At 41.4% G+C, this 18,756-nt stretch overlaps 1 protein-coding gene across 1 annotated transcript; it reads left to right on the top strand.

Moving 5' to 3' along the window:
* Window positions 1-461: 461 nt before the first annotated feature.
* Window positions 462-17,429, top strand: ripk3 (receptor-interacting serine-threonine kinase 3). Its single transcript, XM_021614711.2, has 14 exons — window positions 462-638; window positions 1,319-1,503; window positions 1,885-2,020; window positions 2,134-2,322; window positions 9,250-9,398; window positions 11,608-11,657; window positions 11,767-11,922; window positions 12,068-12,150; window positions 12,309-12,372; window positions 12,516-12,577; window positions 13,369-13,408; window positions 13,606-13,775; window positions 14,215-14,257; window positions 16,645-17,429. Exons 2-14 carry the CDS (start codon window positions 1,346-1,348, stop codon window positions 16,815-16,817), a joined length of 1,473 nt encoding a protein of 490 aa, XP_021470386.2. The 5' UTR covers window positions 462-638; window positions 1,319-1,345; the 3' UTR covers window positions 16,818-17,429.
* Window positions 17,430-18,756: the final 1,327 nt, after the last annotated feature.

Genomic DNA, 18,756 nt, shown 5'->3' with positions numbered 1-18,756 from the left:
GAAATTCCATTTACGTCACGTGCAACATAAAAACTTCCCTTTCTATAGATAGGTGGTACAGCTGTAAACTAAAATTAACATCGTCTTGTAATTAATTGCAACAATCTAGTATTCAGTCAATAATAATGGTTGTCAGCTGAAGTAGCCTAAGTCCATATCAATACACAATTGGGACATAATCATAATATGCCTAAAATAGGTTATGTAGTGGAATTTAAAACAATTATTCAAAAAAATAAACGTTATTTTCAAAACACGCCGCATTAGGACATTTTTCTAAAATTGCTCGTTATAATAAAAACGTCATTGTCAATGATTCGAAGAAACGGCTATTTAATTTACGAAAACATTTTACAACTGTCACCAATCAGGTTATCTTCACCTTCACTCTATTTCGCAGCCAGGTGAGGCGCCCCTGCTCTGTCACTCAATCGGTGCGTCATCCCTCTGATTCTGCCAATTCTTGATGGGAAGTGAAAGAAGTTTATGAGAAGTACACCGCCATTAGAAAAGATATCTCGCAGAAAATTAACTGACATATTTTTAACACAACGGGTTTGATCATTTTCGCTGCTATTTCATTGCAAAATAGTGTTTTAATAACACCTGTTGTTATAAAGAGCATGAAAACCACAAAGGTAAGCATGGTTCTGTTCGGTTCTGTGATTTTTTTCTTATTTTTATTGAATGGTAAATTACAATTGAGGAAGTTAAAAGAGTACGAAGGAAAATACCAATATAGTTGAGAGATTGAGTCTTTACTCTCTCTCTCGCTCTCTTTCAATTAAATTAATTTCAAAGGGCTTCATCGGCATGGGAAACATAATGTTTACATTGCCACAGCAAGTTAAATAGATAATAAACAAAGTGAAATAAACAATCCAAAATTAACAGTAAACATTACACTCACAAAAGTTTCAAAGTAATAAAGACATTTCCAATGTCATATTAGTGTTATAACGATGTGCAAATAGTTAAAGTACGAAAGGGAAAATAAATAAACATAAATATGGGTTGTATTTACTTGTGGCAACAGGTCACAAATCTTGCTGCTGTGATGGCACACTTTCACCCAGTAGATATGGGAGTTGATCGGAATTGGATTGTTTTTTTTTCTCTCTCGCTCTCCCTCCTTTGTCTTTTTTCTATTTCTGTCTTGAGGGTATTCTTTATGGTGGTCTGTTCTTCTCACTTTGGCACAGTAGCTACAGTAAATCAGTTACTTTGTGCAGTATTGTAGCCTACATTCTGTACATTCTTTTGTAAATCATCACACATGCTGTAACAATCCATTGTTTCATTTGTGGTTTATTTGCAGTATTTCTCCTTGGCCTCCTGGTGAAAGATGGAACTGTCCAGTTGTCCGGCTCCATTGCTGATTGGTGATGACAGCCTGCAGAAATGGTGTGTGATTGGCTCAGGAGGGTTTGGACAGATCCACAAGGCCAGACATGTAGAGTGGGGGTTGGACGTGGCCATCAAGTTGTTGCATTATGATGACGGGTAAGTATGGTCTATTTCACAACTTTGCACAAAAGTACTTTCTTGAGTTGAGTGCATATTCATATTGTAGCGACCATTGTTAACCCAACACCTATTGATCTCATCAAGGGGTTCGGATCTCTTGGGGTAACGACAGTCGTTTGACCAGGGTTCGAGTACTGACCCAGGCAAACTCCACATTTTCCTCAATAACATGTTGCCTATGTCTCTGTCAATTATTTTGTCCCTCCACTCACACACCTCTACCCACCTACAAATCACACACACACACACACACACACACACACACACACACACACACACACACACACACACACACACACACACACACACACACACCTACCTCTACCTACCCATCACACACACACACATACACACCAGCTCCAGCTCATCTCTGCTCAGAGAGGCAGACCTCATGCGCCAGGGGGGGAGCTCATATGTCCTCAGGATCCTAGGGGTGTACCAGGGACGGCCCCCAAGCTCCGGCCCCTCCACCCACCTAGGGCTGGTCATGGAGGTAAATAATACCTACTGTGAATAAGTCTGACTTAGTGACTCATGCACGGGTGTAATTAGTAGCATATACAATGTGTGTGTATTTATTCTCCTTTATTTGTAATATTTCTACAGTTTATGGAGAGGGGGTCCCTGGCGACCCTCCAGGAACGTCTCTCCGGTCCCCCACCCTGGCCCCTGTCCTTCCGCCTGGCCCACCAGGTGGCTCTGGGCATGAACTTTCTCCACCACCTCGATCCGCCCCTGCTGCACCTGGATCTCAAGCCCAGTAACGTGCTGCTGGATGACAGCCTCCATGCCAAGGCAAGTCCCAGGCTTCTTGGTTTGATACAGTACCAGGCAAAAGTTTGGACACACCTATACATTCAAGGGTTTATCTTTATCTTTGACTATTTTCTACATTGTAGAATAGTAGTGAAGACATCAAAACTATGAAATAACACATATGGACTCATGTAATACCCAAAAAAGTGTTAAACAAATCTAAATATATTTTATATTTGAGGTTCTTCAAAGTATCCACCCTTTGCCTTGATGACAGCTTTGCACACTTTTGGCATTCTCTCAACCAGCTTCATTAGGTAATCACCTGGAATGCTTTTACAACAGTATTGAAGGTGTTTCCACATATGCTGAGCATTTGTTGGCTGCTTTTGCATTACTCTGTGGTCCAAGTCATCCCAAACCATCTTGTAACGGCTCTCGTCGAAAGGAGTGGACCAAAGCGCAGCATGGAAAGTTTTCATGATTTTTATTATTTTATTTATTATTTTTATTACTCAAACAAAATAACAAAGCAAAAACGAAAGCGCACAGTTCTGTCAGATATAGACACTAAACAGAAAACAAGACCGCACAAAACCCAAAAGGAAAATGACAACTTATATATGATCCCCAATCAGAGACGATGATAGACAACTGCCTCTGATTGGGAACCACACTCGGCAAAAAACAAAGAAATAGAAAACCTAGACATTCCCACCCGAGTCACACCCTGACCTAACCAAACATAGAGAATAATAAGGATCTCTAAGGTCAGGGCTTGACAGTACCCCCCCCCCCCCATCGCTGGAGGCTCCGGAATGGGAACCGTCGCTGGAGGCTCCGGACTGGGGACTGTCGCCGGAGGCTCTGGACTGCGAATCATCACTGCAGGCTTAGTCCCATGGATCATCACTGCAGGCTCCGGGAGCTGGCGCAGGATAGCCTGGGCCGAAGAGACGCACCGGAGACCAGGAACGCTGAGCCGGCACAATCCGTCCTGGCTGAATGCCCACTCTAGCACGGCAACTGCGGGGAGCTGGTACAGAGCGCACCGGGCTGTGAATGCGCACTGGAGACACAGTGCTCATCACCCCATAACACGGTGCCTGACCGGTCACATGCCCCCCACTGTAAGCACGGGGAGTTGGCTCAGGTCTAAACCCTGACTCCGCCAATCTCCCCGTGTGCCCCCCCCAAAATGTTTTTGGAGCTGCCTCTCTGGCTTCCGTTGTTGTCTCAACTTTTCGTAGCGTCACTGTTCCTCTCTCTCTACCTCTGCCTGCTTCCATGGCAGGGTCTTGTCCCAGACTTTCCCACCCGAGTCACACCCTGACTTAACCAAACATAGAGAATAATATGGATCTCTAAGGTCACGGTGTGACACATCTCAATTTGGTTGAGGTCGGGTGATTGTGGGGGCCAGGTCATCTGATGCAGCACTCCGTCACTCTCTTTCTTGGTCAAATAACCCTTCCAAATCAAATCCAATTTTAAATAGTCACATGCGCTGAATACAACCGGTCTGTAGACCTTACAGTGAAATGCTTACTTACAAGTCCTTAACTAACAATGCAGTTTTAAGAAAAATAAGTGTTTGAAAAGTATTTCCTAAAATAAACTGAAGTAAAAAACTAAGAGATAGAAAAACAACAAACATTATGTACCAAATAAGTTTCAAATAACACAAAAAAACACACACACTAGCACAATTGGTGCCATTATTTGTATTATTATTTAACCTTCATTTAACTAGGCAAGTCAGTTAAGAATACATTCTTATGTACAATGACTGCCTACCAAAAGGCCTCCTGCAGGGATGGGTGCTGGGATTAAAAATACAAATAAATACAAATATAGGACAAAACACCCATCACGAACACTATATAAAGAGAGACCTAAGACAATAACATCACATGACAACTCAGCATGGTAGCAACACAACATGACAACAACATGGTAGCAACACAACATGGCAGCAGCACAAAACAGGGTACGAACATTACTGGGCACAGACAACAGCACAAAGGGCAAGAAGGTAGAGACAACAATACATCATGCAAAGCAGTCACAACTGTCAGTAAGAGTGTCCATGATTAAGTCTTTGAATGAAGAGATGGAGATAAAACTGTCCAGTTTGAATGTTTGTTGTAGCTCATTCCAGTTGCTAGCTGCAGCGAACTGAAAAGACGATTGACCCAGGGATGTGTGTGTTTTGGGGACCTTTAACAGAATGTGACTGGCAGAACGGGTGTTGTATGTGGAGGATGAGGGCTGCAGTAGATATCTCAGATAGGGGGGAGTGAAGCCTAAGAGGGTTTTATAAATAAGCATCAACCAGTGGGTCTTGCGACGGGTTTACAGAGATGACCAGTTTACAGAGGAGTATAGAGTGCAGTGATGTGTCCTATATGGAGCATTGGAGGCAAAACTGATGGCCGAATGGTAAAGAACATCTAGCCGCTCAAGTGCACCCTTACTTGCCGATCTATAAATTACGTCCCAGTAATCTAGCATGGGTAGGATGGTCATCTGAATCAGGGTTAGTTTAGGAGCTGGGTTGAAAGAGGAGCAATTACGATAGAGGAAACCAAGTCTAGACTTAACTTTAGTCTGCAGCTTTGATATGTGCTGAGAGAAGGACAGCGCACCGTCTAGCCATACTCCTAAGTACTTGTATACCTTAAGCTCTAAACCCTCAGAGGTTGTAATAACACCTGTAGGAAGAGGGGCATTCTTCTTACCAAACCACATGAACTTTGTTTTGGAGGTGTTCAGAACAAGGTTAAGGGCAGAGAAAGCTTGTTGGACACTAAGAAAGCCTTGTTGTAGAGCATTTAACACAAAATCCAGGGAGGGGCCAGCTGAGTATCATCTGTATCATAAATTGATGAGAGACCTTCCTACTGCCTGAACTATGTTGTTGATGTAAATTGAGAAGAGCGTGGGGCCTAGGATTGAGCCTAGGCAGTGGCTGAGACAGTATATTTTCTGACTTTATACACTGCACTCTTTGAGAGAGGTAGTTAGCAAACCAGGCTAAAGACCCCTCAGAGACACCAATACTCCTTAGCCAGCCTACAAGAATGGAATAGTCTACCGTATCAAAAGCTTTGGCCAAGTCAATAAAAATAGCAGCACAATATTGCTTAGAATCAAGGGCAATGGTGACGTCATTGAGGACCTTTAAGGTTGCAGTGACACATCCATAATCTAAGCGGAAACCAGATTGCATACCCGAGAGAATACTATAGACATCAAGAAAGCTAGCCAGTTAATTTTTGACAAGTTTTTCCAACACTTTTGATAAACAGGGCAAAATAGAAATAGGCCTGTAACAGTTAGGATCAGCTTGATCTCCCCCTTTAAATAAAGGACGAACTGTGGCTGCCTTCCAAGCAATGGGAACCTTTGAGAGGCTTGGTGTCACGGACGTTGTCGTGGAAATGACCGGACCAAGGTGCAGCGTGGTAAGCGTAGATTTTTCCTTTATTTATATAAATGTTGCCAACAAAACAAGAAACAAAGAAACGACCATGAAGCTTACTAGGGCTATAGTGCCACTAACAAAGTAAATTACCCACAAAGTACAAAGGAAAAAAGGCTGCCTAAGTATGATTCCAATCAGAGACAACGACAGACCGCTGTCCCTGATTGAGAACCATACCCGGCCAAAACATAGAAACAGAAAACATAGAAATAAAGAAACTAGAATGCCCACCCTAGTCACACCCTGGCCTACCCAAAATAGAGAATAAAAGCCTCTCTATGGCCAGGGCGTGACACTTGGCGGTTATAGGGGCAGCAACCTTAAAGAAGAAAGGGTCTAAACCATCTGATCCAGATGTTTTTTGGGGGGTCAAGTTTAAGTGGGAATTCAGTGAGTATGCGTGGGCCGAGCCTTCCGCCAAATGCAATTCTTTACTTTTTATTTATGTATTTTACATTTTTGTATAATTTTTCATTTTAATTTAATTTAAATGTTTCACTTTTTACCCCTTTTTCTCCACAATTTTGTGATATCCAATTGGTAGTTACAGTCTTGTCTCATCGCTGCAACTCCCGTACGGACTCGGGAGAGGCGAAGGTCGAGAGCCATGCTTCCTCCGAAACACGACCCAGCCAAGCCGCTGTGCTTCTTGACGCAATCCCAACTTAACCCGGAAGCCAGCCATACCAATGTGTTGGAGGAAACACCATACACCTGGCGACCATATCAGCGTGTATGCGCCTGGTCCGCCACAGGAGTCCAAATGCAATTCTTGAGGTGGAGTAACTCAGCAAGATCATGATCGAACCAGGGGCTGAACCTGTTTTTAATTCAAATTTTCATTATGGGGACGTGTTTGTTAATAATATCACTGAAAATATCAAAAAAGAAGGTCCAAGCTTCTTCAACAGAGGGGATCAAGCTGATTCCAATTTACAGAGGCCAGGTCATAAAGGAAGCGTCTATGACAAATCAGGACAAGCTGTTTCACTGAGCAGCCATTATGAACACAGGCTGTAAAACAGTGATCACTACGGTCATTACGGAAAACATCAGACTGATACCTGTAAGGATTATTTGTGAGGATAACATCGAGGAGAGTAGCCTTTTCTGGGTGTTTGGAGTCATACCTTGTGGGACTGGTGATAATCTGATAAAGAGTTAGGGAGTCCTATTGCTTTAGGACTTGGTCAGGTGGTTTGTCCCAGTCCCATGTCCCAGTTTAGGTCACCTAGCAGGACAAATTCAGACTTAGTGTAAGGAGCCAGGAGAGCGTTTTGGGCAGATAGGGTACAGGCCGGTGCTGATGGAGGATGATAGCACCCAGTCAACGAAAAGCTATTTGAAAGTTGAATGCTTAAAACCAGCAAATAAAATTGTTTGGGGACAGACTTGGTGGAGACAACAGAGCACTGAAGGTGATCCTTGGGAAAGATTGCCACTCCCCCACCTTTGGAAGATCTGTCTTGCTGAAAAGGTTATAACCAGAAAGGTTAACATCAGTATTCAGAACACTCTTCCTTTTTTTAACCTTTATTTAACTAGGCAAGTCAGTTAAGTTAATTCTTATTTTCAATGACGGCCTAAATCTGTCGTTCTGCCTGTTCAGGGGCAGAACGACAGATTTGTACCTTGTCAGCTCGGGGATTTGAACTTGCAACCTTTCAGCTGCTAGTCCAACGCTCTAACCACTAGGCTACCCTGCCGCTCCTTAACTAACACATTTTAGGAAATTACCTTCTAGTGTTAACATGCAGAAAACTCAAGCTTTTACGAGAGCAGAAATTCTTGAAACACTAATCAGAGCACAAGTCAGAATTGGTGCTAGAAACAGTAGATGGGCCAAGGTGTACGTGCACATTTCCAGATTTCATCAACAGTAATACAATCAAGGTACGACAGAGGACAGGGAGAGCTCTGCAGTGCTTATTTATGACATCTGAATGTGCATTAGATGGTAACAAAATCATATTATACAGCCAGTGACAGCCATGCTGGTTAAGTGTGCCTTGAATTCTAAATAAATCACTGACAGTGTCACCAGCAAGCACCCCCACACCATCACACCTCCTCCATGATTCACGGTGGGAACCACACATGTGGAGATCTTCCGTTTACCTACTCTGCGTCTCAAAAAGACAGCGGTTGGAACCAAAAATCTCAAATTTGGACTCGTCAGACCAAAAGACAGATTTCCACCAGTCTCATGTCCATTGCTCGTGTTTCTTGGTCCAAGCAAGTCTCTTCTTCTTATTGGTGTCCTTTAGTAGTGGTTTCTTCACAGCAACCATGAAGGCTTGATTCACGCAGTCTCCTCTGAACATTTGATGTTGAGGTGTGTCTGTTACTTGAACTCTGTGAAGCATTTATTTGGGATGCAATCTGAGGTGCAGTTAATTGCCGATTTGCAACAGAGGTAACTCTGGGTCTTCCTTTCCTGTGGCGGTCCTCATTAGACCCAGTTTCATCATAGTGCTTGACGGTTTTTACGACTGCACTTGAAGAAACTTTCAAAGTTCTTGAGATTTTCAGAATTCACTGACCTTCATGTTTTAAATTAATGACAGACTGTCATTTCTCTTTACTTATTTGGGCTCCCAAGTAGCGCAGCTGTGTAAGGCACTGCATCTCTGCATCTCAGTGCTAGAGGCGTCACTAGAGACCCTGGTTCAATTCCAGGCTGTATCACAACCATCCTTGATTGGGAGTCCCATAGGGCGGTGCACAATTGGCCCAGCATCGCCCGGGTTAGGGTTTGGCCGGGGTAGACCGTCATTGTAAATAAAAATTTGTTCTTAACTGACTTGCCTAGTTAAATGAATAGGGCTATCTTCTATATACTGACCTTACCTTGTCGCAACACAACTGATTGGCTCAAAGGAAATTCCACAAATGAACTTTTAACAAGGCACACCTGTTAATTGCAATGCATTCCAGATGACGACCTCATGAAGCTTGTTGAGAGAATGCCAAGAGTGTTCAAAGCTGGTTTCAAGCTGGTGGCTACTTTGAAGAATCTCAAATATAAAATATATTTTGATTTAATTAACACTTTTTTGATTTCTACATGATTCCATATGTTTTATTTCATAGTTTTCATGTATATGAAAACTATTTCACATGTATAATACATACTTGTACATCTGTGAAATAGGACAAATGTAAGCACACACCAAAGAATAATTATTACACTTGTGTTGTTGAATGTTGATCCCAACTCCCGAGTCTGTCTCCTGATTCTATTCTGTCAGCATTCACTTGGTCATTCTGAAAGTTTTTCTCGTAATGCCTGAAATGCAGACGGGAAAACCAGAACCGCTTCAATTTGAGCCAGATTGACAGCGCTCTGACCCAATGAGAATGGGGGGCACCAAGAGAGGCCAATCATATTCAGGGACGGCTGGTGCAGAGATATGTGCCCCCCATGCCCCTCCCTTGGCAATTTCACCAATGATTGTGACATTATTCTTTCTCTCCAGCTGACAGATTTCGGCCTAGCCAGGGTTTACCACAGCATTTCTAAAGCGAACAGGAAGGACACTGGAGAGGATGGCGGTACATTAAGTTACATGCCACCAGAGGCTTTTGACATGACATACAAGCCCACCCACGCCTCGGATATCTACAGGTAAGTATACACCATTGATACAATTGACATGTCACTGTTTCTCAAGGCATCTTTCAGAATAATAAAACAGTTTACAGCAGGTATAAAACGTGCAGCGAAATGCTTGTGAACTGAATGGATACATATAGTGCCTACAGAATGTTTTCACACTCAGATTTTTTTCCACATTATGTTGTGTTACAGCCTTAAAATGAACTACATTGAGATTTTGTGTCACTGGCCTACACACAATGTGGAATTCGAAATGTTTATAAAAAATTCATAAAAAATGAAAAGCTGAAGTGTCTTGAGTCAATAAGTATCCAACCCCTTTGTTATGGCAAGCCTAAATAAGTTCAGGAGTAAAAAATGTCTTACATAGTCATATAAGTCATACACTGTGAGTGAGTGTTTTCAAATAATTTTTGAATGACTATCTCATCTGTTAATTCCACTTTGGATGGTGTATGAACACACCCAGTCACTACAAAGTTACAGGCATCCTTCCTAACTCGGAGAGGAAGGGATTTCACCATGAGGCCAATGGTGATTTATAAAACAGGTACAGAGTTTAATGGGAAAGGGATACCTAGTCAGTTGCACAACTGAAAGCATTCAACCAAAATGTGTCTTTTGCATTTACCCCAACCCCTCTGAATCAGAGAGGTGCGGGGGGCTGCCTTAATCAACATCCATGTTATAGGTGCACAGGGAGCAGTTGTTGTGGTTAACTGCATTGCTCAAGGGCAGAACGACAGTATTTTCCACCTTGCCAGCTCTGAATTCAAACAAGCAACCACTATGCTACCTGTCGCTCTTCAATTGCTGTGATAAGAGAACTGAGGAGGGGTCAAAAACATTGTAGTTACTCCACAATACTAACCTAACTGACCATGTGAAAAGAAGGAAGCCTAGTTATACTGCAATAAATGTGGAAAAGCAATTCACTTTTTGCCCTGAATACAAGTGTTATGTTTGTGGTGTTAGGTTCTAAATAAACAGATTAAAACTCACACATTCTTAATAAAGCTCAAACCAAGTTTATCCACGCACTGGGTCAGTCTTATACAGCTGCATAAGACAAAGACATATTTCCACCAGTGGTATTATGTATACCCCAATTTGGGTGGAGTCTCCTTCTTCTGTCTAAACATTACATATTTATTGCAAGGCAGGAAGTTAAGTAATGCGGGCAATAAACTGTTCCTTCTCCCTTAATATGACCTCTCCATGCTCTCCATGCTTATCAGTGCCTGTAAACATGTGATTGCCTTTTTTTTTACTCAGTACATTCCAAGCTGAATTGCATCCACTATATACATTCTGCCTACATATAACCATTAACTTCTGATGTAGAAACCAGACTATGGCACTCAATATTCCAATAAGATACCTGATAATTAACAATATTTCAAGTTTAGAGTCAGAACTCATCAGGGGCAAATACAATACAACACATTACTGAATACCACTCTCCATATTTTCAAGCATAGTGGTGGCTGCATCATGTTATGGGTATGCTTGTAATCGTTAAGGACTGGCGAGTTTCAGGATAAAAAAAAACTGAAATTGAGCTAAGCACAGGCAAAATCATATAAGAAAACCTGTTTCAGCCTGCTTCCACCAGACACTGGGAGATTAATTCATCTTTCAGCAGGACAATAACCTAAAACACAAGGCCAAATATACACTGGAGTTGCTTACCAAGAAGACATTGAATGTTCCTGAGTGGCCGAGTTACAGTTTTGACTTAAATCTGCGTGAAAATCTATGGCAAGACCTGAAAATAGCTGTCTCGCAATGATCAACAACCAATTTGACACAGCTTGAAGAATTTTGAAATTAATAATGGGCAAATGTTACACAGTCCAAATGTGTGGAAAGCTCTTCGAGACTTACCCAGAAATACTCACAGTTATAATCGCTGCCAAAGGTGATTCTAAAATGTATTGACTCAGGGTCTTGAATACTTATCTAATCAAGATATTTTTGTTTTGAAAATTAGTATTATTGTTGTTATTCCATTTTTTTTTACAAAGGTTAAGAATGTTTCTTCCAAGTTGACATTACAGAGTATTTTGTGTAGATCGTTGACAAGAAATTACAATTGAATCATTTTAATCCCACTTTGTAACTCAACAAGATGTGGAAAATACTTTCTGATGCCACTGTAGTAAGAGAAAGATACGCTACATGGCTATCATGATGATTATTGTTCTCTTTCTAACAGCTATGGCATACTACTGTGGTCCATTATCACGGGAAAAGAGCCATATCCTAGTGAGTGACTAGTCCTAACACACAAACCTAAATACATTTGCCCATCAAAGATATACCCACTTCCCTCTAATTCACAACCCTCCATCTCCTCCTCCTCCCCTCCCCCTAGACGCCCGGTCCAGTTTGGTGCGGTTCCGGATCCCCCAGGGGGATAGACCCTCTCTGGATGCATTGGACAGGGACCAGGTCGAAGGGCTGGGGGAACTGGTGGACCTCATGGAGAGATGCTGGAATACAAAGCCCACCCTGAGACCCACATTCCTGGGTAAGACAAGAGCCTGGAGGGGAGTGGATATGTTACAAATGAAATTTGTGCAATATGTTATGATTTTTTTTGTGCTCATGATTCCGAAGTACATCTTTAACCCATATTTTCTTGTGACCCATGGCTCTATTTTTTTGGTGTTCAGACTGCCTTGCTGTGACAGAGAAGATGTACGAGAAACACAAACAAGGGATAAATGATGCCGTCCATCAAGTGCAGAAAAAACTGGTACTGAATATGACCCTGTCATTCAAAGCTTTCAGTACCGTAACAGTACTATTCAACTTTATTAAACAACTATGTCTACCTCGCATTCTAACTCCGACCTCTGTTTGTTTGTCTGTCTGTCTGGCTGTCTCTCACTCTCTCTCTCTCTCTCTCTCCAGGACTCAGAGAGTGAGCAGAGTATTACATCCTCTGTTGCTGCCCTTCATATCTCACAGCCATCAGGTACAACCCTTTATAACTCGATACATTTTCCAAACATCTTAAATTACCACTGCAGTTATCATTCATTCATTAATTTGTTTGCGCGTTCATCTGTTCATTCATCCATTCATCCATCCATTCATTTATTCATTCACCTTTCACAGGAATTCAAAAACACAAAGTTAAAATCTCTGATCGTGTGAAGAGTGAACCTCCCCCAACACAGGTATGCGATGTATGGTAAAGTTTCCGTTTAACACTGGTCGGTTTTGAATTTTCCTCAGTAATGGTTATGGTTAGGATTGGGGGAGGGGACGCTGATCCTAAATCAGTACCTAGGGGAAACTTCCCCCGTGGAACCAGGTATGGGTCTAAAGTGAATCATTTGATATATTTTGCACCAGATGCTCAAATAGGAAAATGAAAAATGTCTGATAAATATAAATAAAAAAATATTATGCAACATTATTCAGGACCTATTTTCTTTTTCCTATATTCAAGGAAAAACATCTTGTGTATGAGAAAACAGAGTGGCCTACACAGAGTAACATGAGTCTGCATTCTTGTGTAACATGTAAAATAACAGTTGTGACATGGTGGTGTTATGGGTATTGTTAGATTCTAAATAGAGTAGAAAACACATGGATGCTTAGTAAAGCTCAAACCAAGTTTATTCACCCACTGGGTCACACAGCTGAATTAGACCAAGACATATTCACACAAGCACTGGTATTTAAACCTCCTAACATCACTGAACAGCCAATACATCTCTGTTGCTAGACAGAACTTTAGTGAGATCTGTTCTTCCTCACTTTATCTGACCTGACCTCAGCCCAAATTCCTCACTCCTCCCCAACTCATGGCTGTCCTGTTGACTTGTACCAGACTGTGGCCATTTTCCTTTCCATAGGATCCCTGATGTCAAACAATAACATTTTCAAGTTTCGAAGTCAGAACACATCAGTATAATCGACCAAGGTAAAAAAACTTGACTTCCTGTTCTTGTGTTTGCTACAGGAAACGGCTGGGAGATTGACCTCGAAACAGAAATATAAAGGTATACGCAAGGAAGTTGTCGCGGGTAACCAACAAGAGGTTGTCATGGGAGGGTTTCTGGTAACCAATGAGGGATTGTCGTGGGTGGTTGCTTAGTAACCAATGAGGTTGAAATGAGAAACATTACTGGCCCCTAATGTTTGAATCCAAAATGTATTATCCTTTCACAAGATTATTTTTTTTTTCTCTCCCTCATAGAGTATCCATCCCTTCAGCACACAGCCCAGCCAATGAGATGGCCAGATGCAGATCAGGTCACTTCTTCAACCAATCACAAACCAAAGATGTTTCCCCCTGTATTCAATCATGACTGCAAAACAACAGCTTCCCGCTCTGCATCTAATCAAAGTTCAGCGGTCAATTTTCAGGTACAGAGTCATGTTTCTGTATGGAAACGTGTTCCCAAAATAACCGTTATATAATAATAGAACAGTGAAGTGAGTACTCTGCTGAATCATTGAAACCAAAGAAACCAATGTCATGTCTAAAGCTCAGGTCATAGGTTACAGTGTGACCAAGTTCTAAACTTTAGACATAGGAGTTAGTTACCACACCCATTCTCAGAGATACCTAACTGCACCTCCTTTGTGGAACAATCTTCGAAATGTTCTTACATTTGATGAATGTGTTTGTTTTTTATGACCCTGTTTTTCTTTCTGCTTACATTTTGTAGTTACATTTTGATGTGTGTATTTTCTATACTTGATGAAATTCAGGGCTCATCTGTAAAGAGACCTTGGTCTCAGTATGACTCACTGATAAAATAAATACAAATGATAATATTTACTCTCTAATTTCTCCTTTCAGCGCCTGTGTTCCACTCCAGTTACCACATCCAGTTATCCCACAGGTATTACTTTCAGTCTATTTACTTGCTATGTGTCTATTGGTTAAAGGTATAGTCCACCCAAGTTACATATCGGTCTCCTTACCCTGGAAGCAGTGACTTCAGTACCTCCAGAAAGTATTCAGACCCCTTGACTTTTTCCACATTTTGTTACGTTACAACCTTATTCTAAAATGGATTAAATAATTAAACAATCCTCAACAATCTACAAACAATACCCCATAATAACAAAGCAAAAACAGTTTTTTAGACATTTTAGCAAATGTATTAAAAATAATAAACAGAAATACCTTATTTACATAAGTATTCAGACCTTTTGCTATAAGACTCAAAATTGAGCTCAGGTGCATCCTGTTTCCAAAGATCATCCATGAGATGTTTATAAAACTTGATTGGAGTCCACCTGTGGGAAGTGCAATTGATTGGACATGATTTGGAAAGGCACACACCTGTCTATATAAGGTCCCACAGTTAACAGTGCATGTCAGAGCAAAAACCAAGCCACGAGGTCGAAGGAATTGTCTGTAGAGCTCCAAGACAGGATTGTCTTAAGGCACAGATCTGGGGAAGGGTACCAAAACATTTCTGCAGCATTGAAGGTCCCCAAGAACTCAGTGGCCTCCATCATTCTTAAATGGAAGAAGTTTGGAACCACCAAGGCTCTTCCTAGAACTGGCCACCCGGCCAAACTGAGCAATCGGTGGAGAAGGGCCTTGGTCAGGAAGGTGACCAAGAACCCTTTTGGCCATTCTGACAGAGCTCTAGAGTTCCTCTGTGGAAACTTCCAGAAGGACAACCATCTCTGCAGCACTCCACCAATAAAGCCTTTATGGTAGAGTGGCCAGATGGAAGCCACTCCTCAGTAAAAGGCACATGACAGCCCGCTTTGAGTTTGCCAAAAGACTCTCAGACTAAAGACTCTCAGACTATGAGAAACAAGATTCTCTGGTTTGATGAAACCAAGATTGAACTCTGGTCTGAATGCCACGTGTCATACCTGGAGGAAACCTGGCCCCATCCCTACGGTGAAGCATGGTGGTGGTAGCATCATGCTGTGGGGATGTTTTTCAGCGGCAGGGACTGGGATGCTAGTCAGAATTGAGGGAAAGATGAATGAAGCAAAGTACAGAGAGATCCTTGATGACAACCTGCTCCAGAGCGCTCAGGATCTCAGACTGGGGTGAAGGTTCACCTTCCAACAGGACAACGATCCTAAGCACACAGTCAAGAAAACTCAGAAGTGGTTTTGAGACAAGTCTCTGGATGTCCTTGAGTGGCCCAACCAGAGCCCGGACTTGAACCCGGTCGAACATTTCTGGAGAGACCTTAAAATGAATGTGCAGCAACGCTCCCCATACAACCTGACAGAGCTTGGGAGGATCTCCAGATAGGAATGGGAGAAACCCCCCCAATACAGGTGTGCCAAGCTTGTAGCAGCATACCCAAGAAAAGTTGATGCTGTAATCGCTGCCAAAGGTGCTTCAACAAAGTACTGAGTAAAGGGTCTGAATATTTATGTAAATGTGATATTTCAGTTTTTTATTTGTAATAAAAATGCTAACATTTCTAAAAACCTCTTTTTGCTTTGTCATTATGGGGTGTTGTGTGTAGATTGAGGAGGGGAAAAAAACTATTGAATACATTTTTGAATAAGGCTGTAACGCAACGAAATGCAAAACAAGTCAAAGAGTCTGAATTCTTTCTGAAGGCACTGCATGGACAACGTATGACAGGAATCCATGCTTTGGTTTAGTTTCCACGTGGTAACATTTTAGCATTTGTGGCACAAATACCGTTCAAGTCATGAGACCGATATTAGCATTTTCCGCGCATCATGTTCAAATCATCAATTAGTTACTTTTTTGAGCTTCACTATCAATTTAGAATCTGTCGAATGATTTGGACATGATGCCAGAAAAAATGCTAATATTGGTACCATGACTTGAATTGGATTTGTGACACAAATGCTAAAACGTTAGTATGTGGAAACAGTGCCAGGGAAACTAAACCAAGCATGGATTGCTGTCATATCTTGTCCATAGCCTGCTTGCAAGGTAAGGAAATCAATACGCCATTTTGTAATTTGGGTGAACCATCCCTTTAAGGGGTGTTTAAAATTATCTGTGGCTTTTTCCCAAGTCTTTCCATGCTGCTAAGTGTCAGAAGGATGAATTTCCTCTTCTTGGAGACATTTTGAAAAGGAAGAAATTAGTGACAATTGAGATAGAGCTGGGTGAATATCAAAAGTATTTCCTTTATTACTTGCCTCCTAAGCACGCATTGGAGGAGAAGGTCTGAGGGGAGGGACATGGGACCTTCTTCTCCAATGCTTGTTGTGGGGAACCAAGGACAGACTATTAATATACACCCATAACCCCTTTCTCATCCAGGGGGATTCTCCATCAACATGAGCAATGTGGAAGGACTGCAGTTTGGTGACAATAACAACATGTTCATCAGGTCGCCACATCTCAGTAAACGCCACAGAAACCCCACAGCCCCATCTAGAGTTAACTTCACACCAGTGAAGCCAAGGAACCCTAAAGCTCCAGAACCATGGTGAAGTCGCCAACACTCCCAGCCCTTTGCCCGTGTACGAATCCCTGCAAGAGACCGAGGTTCACTCTTTGTCTCTCATCTTAACCTGTCAGCCCCTCTGTTTATAGTCTGTCTCTAATAAAAACACAAAATATTGAGATTCATTCTCCTTAAAAAAAAAAGAAACCATAAATGATAATTATCTTTTTTTATTACTTTTTTGTAACATTTTGAATGATGAAATCCTGTGCAGCTAGAAAGCATGGATTGATCCATTTTTGTCCTTTTTATTCTGTTAAATTTGCCCACGAGGGACTGGTCTGCACTGACATCCTAAAGAGACTATCTTTAATATCTTTGCATTAAAAAAAGTTCTCAATTTGTTGAGCTTCAGGAAAGTCAATAAAAAGCTCAGATTTACAGAATGACCATCAGTGTTTTCATCTGTCTTACCACTAGAACAAGTCTATTTTTCCCTTTTATAATCTTTATTGTGTTTTTGTAACCCTTATCCACAGACAATAGAATTTATGAATAGATTAGCATTCCAATTACATTGATATGAAGTATGTATGGTTCATACAGCTGAAGTCAGAAGTTTACATACATTTTGGTTGTTGTCATTAAAACTTGTTTTTCAACCACTCCACAAATTTCTTGTTAACAAACTATAGTTTTGGCAAGTCGGTTAGGACATCTACTTTGTGCATGACACAAGTAATTTTTCCAACAATTGTTTACAGACAGATTATTTCACTTATAATTCACTGTATCACAATTCCAGTGGGTCAGAAGTTTACATACAATAGGTTGACTGTGACTTTAAACAGCTTGAAAAATTCCCAAAATTATGTCATGGTTTTAGAAGCTTCTGATAGGCTAATTGACATAATTTGAGTGAATTAGAGTTGTACCTGTGGATGTATTTCAAGGCCTACCTTCAAACTCAGTGTCTCTTTACTTGATTGAAAAGTATCTATATCCACAGTAAAACGAGCCCTATATCGACATAACCTGAAAGGCCGCTCAGCAAGGAAGAAGCCACTGCTCCAAAACCGCCATAAAAAAGCCAGACTACGGTTTGCATCTGCACATGGGGACAAAGATCATACTTTTTGGAGATATATCCTCTGGTCTGTTGAAACAAAAATAGAACTGTTTGGCCATAATGACCATTGTTATGTTTGGAGGAAAAAGGGGAAGGCTTGCAAGCCAAAGAACACCATCCCAACTGTGAAGCACGGGGGTGGCAGCATCATTTTGTGGGGGTGCTTTGCTGCAGGAGGGCCTGGTGCACTTCACAAAATGGATGGTATCATGAGGTAGGAAAATTACGATGATATATTGAAGCAACATCTCAAGACATCAGTCAGGAAGTTAAAGCTTGGTTACAAATGAGTTTTCCAAATGGACAATGACCCCAAGCATACATCCAAAGTTGTGACAAAATGGCTTAAGGACAACAAGTCAAGGTATTGGAGTGGCCATCACAAAGCCCTGACCTCTATGCTATAGAACATTTGTGGGCAGAACTGAAAAAGCGTGTGCGAGCCAAGGAGGTCTACAAACCTGACTCAGTTACAGCAGCTCTGTCAGGAGGAATGGGCCAAAATTCACACAACTTATTGTGGGAAGCTTGTGGAAGGCTACCCAAAACATTTAATGGCAATGCTACCAAATACTAATTGAGTGTATGTAAACTGCTGACCCACTGGGAATGTGATGAAAGAAATAAAAGCTGAAATAAATCATTCTCTCTGCTATTATTCTGACATTTCACATTCTTAAAAGAAAGTGGTCATCCTAACTGACCTAAGACAGGGAATTTTTACTAGGATTACATTTCAGGAATTGTGAAAAACTGTGTTTAAATGTATTTGGCTGAGGTGTATGTAAACTTCCGACTTCAACTGTATATCAGTACATATTAAGCTTATAATCTTATATTAACACTTCTATAAACA

This window comes from Oncorhynchus mykiss, chromosome 9 (assembly GCF_013265735.2).
Source record: "Oncorhynchus mykiss isolate Arlee chromosome 9, USDA_OmykA_1.1, whole genome shotgun sequence".
Taxonomy (NCBI): Eukaryota; Metazoa; Chordata; class Actinopteri; order Salmoniformes; family Salmonidae; genus Oncorhynchus; species Oncorhynchus mykiss.
The sequence above is the reverse complement of the archived record's forward strand: the minus strand, read 5'-3'. Positions and strand labels throughout refer to the sequence as shown.

Excerpts from the sequence above, each read along its gene's own strand:
- ripk3 (XM_021614711.2), top strand. The coding sequence starts at position 1,346 with ATGGAACTGTCCAGTTGTCCGGCTCCATTGCTGATTGGTGATGACAGC. Across the intron at positions 2,021-2,133 it reads ACCTAGGGCTGGTCATGGAG|TTTATGGAGAGGGGGTCCCT; the intron begins GTAAATAATACC and ends ATATTTCTACAG. Across the intron at positions 12,151-12,308 it reads ATCAAGTGCAGAAAAAACTG|GACTCAGAGAGTGAGCAGAG; the intron begins GTACTGAATATG and ends CTCTCTCTCCAG.